At 42.4% G+C, this 13,069-nt stretch overlaps 1 protein-coding gene across 2 annotated transcripts in view; it reads right to left on the bottom strand.

Annotated features, from left to right (window-relative positions):
• PARP14 (poly(ADP-ribose) polymerase family member 14) overlaps positions 1-13,069 on the bottom strand; it is a 50,940-nt gene that overhangs the window by 13,349 nt on the left and 24,522 nt on the right. The window contains exons 6-12 of one of the 2 annotated variants that reach the window (XM_044252208.1): positions 10,514-12,816; positions 9,395-9,631; positions 8,648-8,869; positions 6,518-6,596; positions 2,984-3,133; positions 2,612-2,674; positions 2,107-2,274 (exon numbers count right to left, since the gene is read on the bottom strand). In XM_044252208.1, the coding sequence (XP_044108143.1) occupies positions 2,107-2,274; positions 2,612-2,674; positions 2,984-3,133; positions 6,518-6,596; positions 8,648-8,869; positions 9,395-9,631; positions 10,514-12,816 (3,222 nt within the window). Of the gene's footprint in view, positions 1-2,106; positions 2,275-2,611; positions 2,675-2,983; positions 3,134-6,517; positions 6,597-8,647; positions 8,870-9,394; positions 9,632-10,513; positions 12,817-13,069 lie in introns of those variants that run through there. The other variant, XM_044252209.1, reaches the window with a different exon arrangement.

Consider the following 13,069-nt stretch of genomic DNA (forward strand, 5'->3'; position numbering starts at 1 on the left):
GGCTACAATAAAACTTTAGGCAAAAGACAAGAGCTGGACAAAGAGAAGAGGCGAGAATGAAGAGTCTGGTACAGGGACTGTGAAGATAGTTGGGAAATGAAGTCACCAGGAGCTAGTGGCCACCTGGGTTTATCTTCAACCCTTGGTTCCCCCTTTTTTGCCACACACACACCTTGCTATGTACACCCTGAGTCGTGCTGTACTGCAGTTGTTTACATGTCTGTCTCTCACAATAGGCTAGGTGCTCCTTGGGGACTAGACCCTTTTCTTAGCTTTCTGTCCCCAGTGCCTAAGCACAGTGCCTGGCACATGGCAGCCACTTGGGAAATAGTTAATCAAATTAGTTAATAAGCCAATGGACGTAGGAGTGATCAAGAGGATAGAATCAAGGATTCTAGGTAGAAAGTGATGTTTTTAACGTGACCAGAGATATAAGAGGAAGGACAAGGCAATGAGTTGGAGTTCACAGTCTGCTTTGAACTTGGAGTTCACAGTCTACTTTGAACTTGAAGTGCTAGAAGTATCACTGATCACCCACTCTCTCCCCCTAGGCAGGTATGTGTAAGGTAGGAAGGAGAGGGCTTCTTTGACTGCCAGAAGCCGCCTCAATCGCAGTCCACCTCAACTCTTAAACACCACTAAAGGAGAAAGTTCCCCCATCCATTAGTCTAAGGAGCAGCTCAAGTGGTGATAGAGATTAGTAAAGATGACAAACAAGGAGAATCTGCTAATCTTGATGTATTTGTGCAGACCAGCAATGTAGCCAGGTCAGTGAAAGAAACAACAGGTTTGCAGTAACCCAGAAATACTCAATCACATATGCATGCAAAACTAAAACATCCTCATTTCCTTGTTTTTCTTGGGAAGGGCTGGGTCACCCTTGGGTTGTCTGATTTCTTGGCCCAGATAAAGTTTATGTAGGAACACAAGACCGAGCTCAGGAAAAAAATCAATGGAGACAGAGACTGGTGAGTCATTAGAGGGTGTCCATAAAAGACAGAGAGGAGAGAGACAGACAGACAAACAGGCAGACAAACATGCTGGCTAAACTGCCAATCTGGATAATACCACAAGGGGCATGAAAACATAAAGGAACTATAAATTATACTTTCAGAAATATAAAAGTAATAACATAGATGTAGCATTCCATGTGGGGACATTAAGAGGAATGGTAGAGAATTATAGAAATTAAAATAACAGAAGACTAGAAGAAAGCTGAGGTGAGAAGTTTGGTTAAATGGTTTTTGGAGGACCTAGAATGTGAGCGTGAGACACTCAAAGAGATTCCTGCGCAGTGGAATCACTAGTCCAGTGCAGAGTACTGTCTTTCTGGGACCAGTCAGCTACATTCCACTTCAAGTCTGAGAGTTATCTGCTCCCTTGACCAGCTCTCTGAGGGGAAACCAACCAGAAATTCATAATCAACACCCATGACTCCGATTCCTGGGGAAAGACCTCAAAGAGCATCACCTTACTCATGATAAACCCGCAGCGCCATCCTTATATATGAAGACTTAACACAACTGTTATGTCATCTGAGGAAAACAAAAGAGGCAAGTAGGCTGAAAAGAAGACAGTTGGAGTTGTATTTCTGACCCATTAGAACCAGAACCCATTAGACTCTGGGGACTGAGAGGCTTCTGTGCAGAGATGTCCTAAGGCCAACTCACACAGCCGACTATGTAAGAGGTGTGAGGAGAGGGCCAGGAGTACTCATCTCAGAGTACTGGGAGGTACAAGCCGATGCTCTGATGATCTCCATGGAGAAGGGAAGGAGGAGGGAGTTAAAGACTAAATAATGTAGGGGACAGGGAAAAAAAGAAACAGAGGAATAAGAAGGAGAGATGATGGGCTTTCTTTCTCTTCCTTCCCTTCCTCTCTCTTCCCTCCCATAGTACAGAGCAAATGGACTCTAATATTCAACACTATCCTCAGTTTTCATTTTCTCCTCTTCCTTAAACCACCCACAGTCCTTGCTTATTCTCTTAGGGGCTGCCTTGGGGTGAGGAGCCACCTTGACTCAGACTCTGCATTGACTATATTGACTATATTAATAGCACCAGAGCGAAGGAAAGGGGGATGCCTTGATAGCCAGAGGTTACAAACCTGTCCCAATGGCTGGGAGGCAAACTGATGAGTATTTCCGTTTTTCACACTCTTGCAAAACAAAGAAGATTGATTGCTTGACGTCACTTCCGCCAGTGACATGAACAATGATCTTGCACCTCAATAATCCACCTTCGGTAACTATGTAATCATTGTTGCCCTTTTCAGCTGGGAGACGCGAGACAGAGAGATGCAAAATCAGATACCGAATCCATCCTTTGATTATTTAGAAAGCAAAATGTTTGGTTTGCCATATAAAGCATTTTATGTGAAAAGAGACTCCTAAGATAATGGTCTTTGAGGAATCTTTCTTATCTTTTCTTTTTAAGTGTGAGATTACTTTTCACTTCTAATGGTCTATGATTAGAACTCTTTGGTCAAATGTATGATTTTAAGATTCATATGTTGTCTCCCCAATCCCAAGACTCTCCCCAGCCTCTCCAAAGCCTCCCATAGTCAGCCTACTACTTATAATTTTGGACCAAAAAACAGTATGGTGCCTTACCTAGGCGAGAACATGCCATTTCCACATTTTGTCCAGCACATTCTAGAATTGCTCTGGACACCCCTATAGGAGAAAAGCAAGAGGCTTACAAACATGAATTGAAAAAAATCAGAATAGTTACATCTGGATCAGAATGATTGCTTTATTATCTAAAAAAGCTTTCCTAAGCATCAAAGGAATCCCATAACCTGGGTATTTCTGATAAGAAAGAAGAAAAATTTATAAATTACATGTTACCAATTATTAGAGACCATGTCTAAATAATCTTAAAATTATTACTATTGATGAGCCAAAGTTGGGGAAACCAGTTTGGCTATAGCATCTATAGGACAGTTGACTATTAACACTACTCAGATCCTACAAGTAAAGTACCTGCTTTGAGATTAAATGCTTTTGATGTTGAATTTACAATCACATCAGCCTCTTCTTTAGTGATATCTCCAAAGGCCACCTGGAAGGTGATGGGACCAATTTTCATTTCATGCACATCTACGTTAGGGCTAGACATAGCCCCACGGAAACCTGAGAAGAAAGGAAATGGAGTCCCTAAACAAGTTGGCAACAGCAAGAATGACTCAGATCTCACACTCTACAGATGCATTTCTCTCATACTTCCTCCCCTCCGATCTCCAGCCCTTAACCAGCCCTGACTCCTAAATAATGTAGGGGACAGGGAATGGTCGAACTGACCTCAGCGATGGTCAGTTTCTGAGAAAGGATTATAAAATAGAGTAAGTATCAAATGTGGACTTCTGCTGCTGGCCAAGGTAATGTCAGGCCCCCTCGCACCTATCCCACTCAAGAATTACATCGAAAAATGCAGGATAAATACAAAGAAACCACTAACCGAGACCTGAAAACTAAACAAACAGACTGGAAGAGGGAGTCAGAACTTGAAGAAGCCACCGGTAAGGGGCTGGAAGAGTTTCTCATTTTATTTTGTCTTGAAATTTTCCCTCTCAGCACTGCCCCAAGGTGGCCCCAGTTGCAGAACTGTGCCATAAGAATCCCTATCTTTGCAGCCAGAGGATTAGAAAAAGGGTCCCTGTGAACTGAAGAGTATGAGAAGGAATCCTCATTGCTGTCCAGATTTTTCCTTTTTTTAACTCAGGCCTTGCCTCAGGATGAGCCCAGTTGCAGAGCTCCACAGTGGCACCACAGGGAGCCAAAATTCTGAGAGGCATTCTGTCTTTCTGTCTGGAAGAATGAAAAGAAAGGGCTCTTATGCTCTGAAAAGCATGTATGTGGGGACATCTGGGTGGCTCAGTCAGTTCGGTGTCTTACTCTTGATTTTGGCTCAGGTGATGATCTCCTGGTGGCCAGACCAAGCCCCACATGGGCCTCCATGCTCAGCCGGGAGTCTTCTTGAGATTCTCTCTCTCTCCCTCTGCCCCTTCCCCAGTTCCTGTGTGCACATGCACTTTCTCTCTGAGTTAAAAAATTTTTTTTCTTAAAAAAAAAAAAGCTGTTTAACTACTGGGTATTTATCCTAAAGATAAAAATGTGGTGATCCTAAGGGGCACGTATACCTGAATGTTTATAGCAGCACTGTCCACAAAAGCCAAACTCTGGAAAGAACCTATATGTCCATCAACAGATGAATGAATAAAGAAGATGTGATATATATATATATATATATATATAAAATGGAATACTATGCAGCCATCAAAAGAAATGAACTCTTGCCATTTGCAATGATGTGGATGGAACTAGAGGGTATTGTGTTGAAAGACGTAAGTTAGTCAGAGAAAGACAATTATCATATGATCTCTCTGATATGAGGAAGTTGAGAGGCAGGGCAGGGGATTGTGGGACATAGGGAGGGAAAAAATGAAACAAGATGGGATTGGGAGGGAGACAAACCATAAGAGACTCTTAATCTCATGAAACAAATTGAGGGTTGCTGGGAGGCGGGGGGTATAGGGAGAGGGTGGTCGGGTAATAGACATTGGGGAGGGTATGTGCTATGGTGAGTGCTGTGAAATGTGTAAGCCTAACGATTCACAGACCTGTACCCCTGGGGCAAATAATACATTATAAGTTCATTTTTTTTAAAAAGGGTATTCACATAATAAGAAAGTCATAGTGCTTACATGAGTATACATCAGTCTATTTATTAATATGCTTATATAATGGTAAATTACACAAAATTTTATTTATGATAATCTCTATTTCTTAAGAAAAGATAGAGGTTTAATATAGAAAAATATGCTTCATAACTACTGATTTCAATATCTGTGATTTAAGCATTCTTCTATGTGATATATTTCACAGCATTAAATATTCTTTTTTTAAAAAGCTGTATGTGTGTGCATGGGCCATACCTGTGGTTCTCTCTCTCTCCCTCTTTGTCTCTCCACTTTGCCCATAAGGGCAACCCTTACCCGCAAAATTATGAGGCAGATGAACAGGCAGCTTAAGCTCCCGGAGAACCCTGTGTTTTTGGCCAGAGGACCTAGAAAATGGGCTCCCTTGAGCAGACAGTATAGGAGTCCCAGATAGGTGAGAGCTGGAGAAGGTAGCCCCTATTCTGTGTACAAACACAGAGCTGGAGCTGCATGTGTGGGGACAGACCCAAGCTGCATGGCAAAGACCTTGAGAACTAAATTAACATTGGAACTGCTGCCCACCCAGAAGATGAGACAGAGTGCTTAGAATTAACTTAATTGACTGACCACCTGCTAAAACAAACAAAACGATCACCATTTTCCAGAAGATTTTAATATGACCCAAGTTTCACAACCTAATATTTAAAATGCCCAGTCTATAACCCAGAATGGTTTGTCCTGTAAGGAACCAGGAAAACGTGACCAGTTCTCAAGAATCAAGACACTCAATTACAGACACTAATCTCAAGATGATCCAGCTGTTGGAATTACTTGACAAAGACTTTAAAGCATCTGTGATAACTGAGGTCAAGGCAAACACAGCCGAGTGCCTGAAAATGATCTGGAATGAATGGAAAAAGAGGACACTCTGCAGTTTACAGTTTATAAACCATAAAGAAAGGAACCAAATGGACACTTTAGAGTTTAAAAATACAGTATCTGAAGTAAAAAAAAAAAAATCACAGGATTTTTCTCTGTCCAGTGGACAGAGAAAAGAGTCCACAAACTTGGAGATGGGTCAATAGAAATTGACTATGATGAACAGAGAGAAAAGAGACGAAAAAAAGGAGAGGAAGAATAAAAGAGAGATCCCAGGGTCCATGGAATGCTATCAAAACACTTCACATCCATGTTATTGTGGCACTGGAGAGAGACTAGTGTAGTAAACTAATTAAAGAATGACTGAGGGGCGCCTGGGTGGCTCAGTAGGTTAAGCCTCTGCCTTCGGCTCGGGTCATGATCTCAGGGTCCTGGGATCGAGCCCCGAATCAGGCTCTCTGCTTCCGCTCTCTGCCCGCCTTTCTGCCTACTTGTGATCTGTCAAATAAATAAATAAATAATTTTTTAAAAATTAAAAAAAAAAGAATGACAGAAATCCCCAACTTTGATGGGAAACATACACATTCCGATTCAAGAAGCCTCAGCAGACTCTAAGCGGGAGTTTGGATAAAGTCAAATCCAGCATCAGCAGCTCTGACACAGCAGAAGCATTTGGTTAGTGTTGTCTCTCTAAATGTACCCGTTCCTGCAAACACCTGTCACATCATCCTTAGACACTGGTAGCCACCTCACTACTCACAAGCCCACTGTAGAGATTATGTAAGTTACCCGTCTGCTCTTTCCCTTCAGATCACATGAGCCTAGCCAATGCTTTACATACTCAGGGGTATGGGATATAATTTAATATCTTCTTTATCACTAGCTGAATCTTTCATTAGAATCATCACTATTGTCTTTCACTGAACAGTTAGTTATTCAGCAACTAGAAATAATTTCTCATCTCATAGCTTTACTGAACCTTGTGTATCTTCAGCCTTGGGCACTTTGGCACTGACAAAATTTCCATTCGTCCTTCTGGCAAATTCATCTGAAAATGCCTGGAAATACAAAGACAGTTTTGACCACTACAGTCCTCTGTAGATGAATAAATCTGATTCATCAGGGATTTTGATCTTACGTGAACACATCCTTACGAGAGAACAACTCTCAAAGTGTTACTCTCAAAGAAATTATGAAAATACTACATATAATTCTGTTTTTACAAATGCGTTCTAGGAAAACTATTAAATAGGTGACGAAAGTTATAAATATAAGCATGTTCATTACACACTATTTGTAACAGAGAAGAAACAAAACAGTTTAAAAATCCAACAGGGAAATGGTTAAATAAATTTTGGTATATCCGTGTGTTGAAATGTTTAGCGGCCATTAAGAATTCCATTTTCAAAGAATAGTTAGTGGAATAGAGAAATTCTCTTTTTATACTATTAAATTAAAAAAAGAATGATATGAAATTGCACTATATAATCCCACTTCTAAAGGTGCACATGTATAAAAGAAGATTACAATGAAATGCGATAAAAAAATGTACGCATTTTGTAAGGTTCAAAGTTTCCACAGTGAAGTATTGGTTTCATAATCAATAAAAGCAAGTATCTTGCCAGTTGTAAAAAACACAGTAGTTAAGAGAAAGACAGTCACAATGACAGCAACCACTTCCATTTTTTTAGTTCTTATTTGTCCCAGGAGAGGAATCTCTTGGGGACTAGTGTTCTCTGAAGTAAGAGGCTGGTGTATGTATTCTAGGGTTAATGAACCTGTGAATTCCATTTCTTTGCCTGGTGGGAACATCCTCAAATCATTACTTTCTTCCTCCTTTAAACAAGCAAGAGAGATTTGGGGTGGGGGGTGGGGATAAGTAACGTCTCTCCTAAAAGATTGATCCAATAATGGGAGGGGGATGTGGGGAGACTACAGAGCCAGGATCCCAGGCTCACAGGACTCCAGGGGTGGCCAGGCTGGCTGGCAGGCAGGCAAGCTCCGTGGGTAAAGGTGGACTGTTGGTTGATGGACTCTCTAGAGCAGAAGATGGTGCTGGTATTTCTAGTCCCAACTCTCCTACTCCCATGGGGATGTGCTGAGTTCATTCTAACTACATCTTTCAATTGCATCTCATCCTAACATTCTCCTAACATTATTTACAGGACCATAACCATTCTTCTCTTACTTAGAGGACTACAACTTTTATATTATGTACTAAATTTTCTATGTTCACATGGAAGGGAATCCTATAGATTAAAGGAGGATTGAGGGATGACAGCTCCACTGTGATGTACAGGCCTTATTTGAATTGTGATTCAAACAAACAAGCTATAAAAACAAAATAAGGCAGGAGCACCTGGGTAGCTTGGTCATTTGAGTGTTGGGTTCTTGGTTTCCACTTGGTCATGATCTCAGGGTGATGAGATCGGACCCAGCCCATGGGGTGGGGGATCCTCTGCACTCAGGGGGGTCAACTTGAGATTCTCTCTCTCCCTCTCCCACTGCCCCTCCCCCGGTGCAAGTGCACGCACACATGCATGCACTCTTGCTCTCTCAAATAAATAAATAAATCTAAAAAAAAAAAGACAAAACAAGGCATTTGTGAGACAGTGGAAATTTGAACACTGACTTGATAATTGAGGAAATAAGGGAATGATTTTCAGTTTAAGTGTGAAATAGTATTGTGGTCATTTTACTTTTTAAAAAGAATCCTATTGCTTAAAATAAATACTGAATTGTTTATGGGTAATGTATTTCTAGGATTTGTTTGGAAATAATATAGGAAGGAGGGAAATAAATAGAGATAGAGATGAAACATACTGGCCATGGGTCGATAATTATGAAGGCAAGTAATGCGTACAAGGGAGTTCATTCTACCATTGTCTATTTTTATTTATGTTTGGAGTTCTCCTTAATAAGAAGTTAATTTTTTTTCTATATCCATAAATTTGCTTGATATTTCCTGTGCTACAACTAGTCTACACTATTCCTTCACTTTCCTATACGGGAAATATATGGAAGAAACCACCTAATAGACAAACAAACAAGACATTTGAAAACGTTAGCTCTCGGCTGCCAAAATAACCAGAAATGAGTGAGACTGTACCTGAATAGTTTCGTGATCACTTGGGTGCAGCAGAAACTGAACCTCTTGTAAAGCTGTCAGTTGAATCTTGCTACTAAAGTTTAATACTTCTGAAATTATTAATTCAGCAAAAACAGTTTTAGGAAACCCCAGATTTCCAGTTCCTATTGCTGGAAATGCAATTGATCTTAAGAACAAGTTGTCAGTGATTTCCAGACATTTCCTGATTATGTCTCTCATGACCTGCAAAGGACAAAGCACATCTTTATGCATATCTCCTAGAAATGGGAGTTAGAACAAAAAGGACAAGAATTTAGCAACTTTGACTGTGATCTCTGTCTGCTCTTCTCCTCTCAAAAGAGGTTAAGGGCTGTCAAAAAAGGAAAGAAAAGCACACAGCAGACAAGGAAAAGGGAACATCAGAGACCCTCTAAAAAGATTCAAACTCACTCAACAAGGAAAGAAAGACGCAAAGCAACTACTGTTCTAATCCTTCGTTCTCTTTCATTCTTCATGCCCTCACCTTCCTATCCTCACTGAAGCTGTGTCATCTTCAATAACTCTTCCCTGTGCCCCAATAATGATTGAGCAATGTAATCAATTTATATCATTAACTAGTCTTCAGGTGAAGTCAGCTATGGCTGAAAGAAATAGCCATCATAGTAGAACCCGCTGATACTGAGACAGACAGAAGCCACCCTACGTTATACGGAGAGGAGGGTCTCAAGGGCGACCCAGTTTCCCAGAGAGCCTAGAACTTGGCCGCACCTTGTGTGAAGACGTGCACCCATCTCTCCACTTCGGAGCCACTACATGAAGCACATTCTGGCAGTGCAGATTGTGTCCACTGGTTCGGAGAACTGTGCCCATGCCAACAACCACTGCTTGGCCGACTCTGTCCAATTCCTCCTGGAGCTTTGGCCCCGCTTTTGTCACAAGGGCCTGAGAAAGGAGCCCTGTATTGAGCCTGAGATTCATGGGAATGGAGTTGACAAGAACATCAACCTTGAAGACAAAACCAATTTGTTTCAGATACTAACAAAGAGCATTCACCAAAGGATCTCTATATTTGAGCCCCTGGGTTTGACACTAGAGGGGGGAAGCAATGACGATTAATTTCAGAGATTGAAATGCCACCTGAGGCAAAGGGTTACAAGATGACTTATTTAAATAACACTCCAGGATGACAGAGAGCTGTCAAAAAGCAAGATATAAACAGCACAGGGTTTCTGAAAGAGTGCAGAGGCTGCTGCCTCTTATGGGGTCTGGGAAACAGGAATCAGGGCAGCAAGCAAAGAGAGCAGGGCAGTCATATAGGAGGGGATACACCGGGGAGGTTGGAGCTGTGAGCAGACTGGTTTGATCGGACAGAGCTTTTCTAAATTGGGATCAAGACCAAGAACACCACGAAAAGAGAGGAGAAGGAATGTGAAAAGTGATATTCAAAGCTGCACGGCCTGGGTCACCAAGGAGGACTATAGTTCACCCTGGTTCGGCATCATTGACAAGATTCCTGTCCTCTGCCCACATCAAATGCTCTAAGTTTTTGGTATCTGCCCTCCGCAAATGTGACAGGAAATTAACCTTAGATTTGCCAAAATGTGACAGGTATAAAGGCACTGAAAAAGTATACATGTAAAAAGGTAAGATAGTATCGTGGGGTTTTGCATTTACTGGCAACCTCACGATCTGAGTACACTTGCAGTTCCCACAATCGACTGGCCAGTCTCTGTGGGTCAGTGCCTCAGCAAAGCCTCCCAGTCTTCGAGGAAACCACTTCCGAGGCTGGGAGAGCAGGGGTTCTTCCCCTGGGTCCTAGTCTGCCTTGGGCTATAGGCTAGCTGGAGTTGTGGGGGCTCTACAGGCAGGGACAGAAGGGACACTCACGGTAGCATTCTGCACATCTCCTTCCACCAGCAGGAGCCTCAGGTTTCCCTGGGACAACGAAATCTGTCTGTTTCCAGGAACGTTTGTCAAGACCGGCTGAACTGCCTGTGATAAACCGGGCAGAGGACCTGTCCGAGACGGGACACTCTCAAATACGGTTTTCACTGTTTCCGCAAAAGCCTGGACAGTCTTCTCAGCTGTATCCACAAGGTAGATCTCTTTCAAGGTGTGTCCGTCCTGCTTAAACTGGAAGTTTTTCTTGATAGCCAAAATAATCACCTTCACACACCGGGCTAAGGGAAAACCCCGGGCTCCGGAGCCGATGGCCGGGATGGCTATGGACCGGCACTGGTGTGTCTCAGCCAAACGGAGAGTTTCTTCTACAGCTCTCTTTAACAGGAGCATGCACTTCAGGTCCTCGTCGTCCTTCCACTTGGGCCCCACGGCATGGATCACATGGCGGTATGGGAGCTTTCCTGCTTTTGAGATGACGGCACTGCCCGGGGGGACCTTGCCCCTTGTCTTCACTATCTGGTCGCAGTCCTCTTGGAGCTCGGGGCCAGCTGCTTTTGAAAGAGCTGCTGCCAGGCTGCTGCAGAGCTGCAGGTCCTCGTTGGCGGTGCTTACCACCACCTCGACAGGAAACCGGGTCAAGTCGCCCTGCTGCACCATCAGCCAGACTCCCGGGGCCAGCTCCACCCGGGACACGCTGCTCTGCGGCATGGTCAGCGAGACTCCCTGGGCCAGCTCCACCCGGGACACGCTGCTCTGCCCATCCCTGTCTCCTCCCTCCTCCTCCCCTCCATTCTCCTGTAGGTCAATGGAACATCCAAACAACCGTTTGACCTCTCTTTTATAATACTGTGCTTTCTCCTGGAAGAACTGACTGACCAATGGCCTATCGATATGGACGTTTTCAATACAGATGGAATCCATGGCTTGCCTGACGATGTTCACCCCCTCCAGGACTTTGGCCTTTGGCCCAATTAGTAAAATGCCCTTTTGTTTATTTTCAAGATTGAAAATTACCTGAACATTTGTTGTCTTTATCTTTTGCCAGAATGGCTTTTTTTCTATCCTTAAATAATCAATGACCACGGGAGGATTTATTCTAATCAATCTCTCTATTTTCGTGTGTTTTTCCACAAAGTCAAAAAGCGAGCTATAGGATTCATTCACTTCCCTCACACAGCCCGCGATGATGACCTCCGCTTTGGTTTCTGAAGTTAATTCATCGATTATTACAGTCTTTGAGGAGGAATTGTGTCTCTTCTGCAAGCTGTGAGTGAGCGCTTTCCATTTCTTGCCATTTAGAACTTCCCGGTCGTCAATGTTGATGCGCTTGTAAGTGAAGGCACTGACCATTTGCTTTTCGGCATCCAACAGGACTTTAGGGGAATAGCCAATTAAGAGAACAGTTTTACCCTCTAGCTCATAAACGGCAAGAATTTTCTGTGCCATGAAAAGAGACTTCGAGAATTCTGTACAGTCTCCTTTTTGCAAAAACTGGAAAATCTCAGGGGGAAGCTGGATGCTTTTTTGAACCATGGTGCACATCTCTTTCTGTAATTCACACTTGGCTTTATACACGTCTGTGTAGAGGCCTTTGAAACACACGTGTTGAGAGGCTTCATCATAACAAATCTCCATTTCTGGGCACTTGGTGCGGAGACGCCCAAGGACATCTCTGTGACACAAAAGAAAATACCTTCCTGGAGAAACGGCCATTTTCTCCTTTAGACTTTGCTCTTCTCTTTTAATTTTTTGCGTGGTACTTTCTATTAATTCCTTGACTTGTGGCTCAATGTTCTGTACATCCTCTGATCTCCCCACTAAGGTTACAATCCCCTTAAGGGTATCAAATTCAATCAAAATCCTGTCGTCTCCTACATTATTTTTTATGGTGTCCCACACTATGGGATCCACTTTAAAGGGGGTAACTTTATATTTAGACCTGATGCTAGAGAATGCTGTGGAAACATCTTCCTTCCAGTTCCTGATTCTCAGTCTACCTAGACAGAATAATGTGGTTGCAGGTCTGATGGTAACTTCACATCTGAGTTCGGACCATAGTAGATCACTGTGACAACGTATCGCTTCCTCATTTATCTCATCAATCAGATGCCTCTTTTTCTGTAAGAACCTCCATAAGGGAAGATCTAATGATTCTCTGAATGGTGCTGGAAGCTTGATCAGAGGTTTCTCCTTTCCATACAAGGCCGTGCCCAAAGAGGTGTAGTATGGAAACACAAAGAGTGGCATATTATCGAGGTCAAGTTTCTTGGTCAAGATGGTGTGTAACACTTAAAAGGAAAGAAATAAAGTAATCCCAGTGTTAACATGTTTCAAGTGAAAAAAAAAAACAACAACACTTTTCTCCTAGGGAAAAAAACTCGAATGATTGTAAAATTATGATGTTATAACATGCTATTATAAACTGATTTTTATTAATCCTACATAGCTATCCCTTGCTTAATGGAACACTTTCCAACCAAGATCACTCTATGTTGAAATTCTGTTAAGTAAATTCTGTTTTCTGTTTTCTGGTAACACCAA

Source organism: Neovison vison, chromosome 6, assembly GCF_020171115.1.
Source record: "Neovison vison isolate M4711 chromosome 6, ASM_NN_V1, whole genome shotgun sequence".
NCBI lineage: Eukaryota > Metazoa > Chordata > Mammalia > Carnivora > Mustelidae > Neogale > Neogale vison.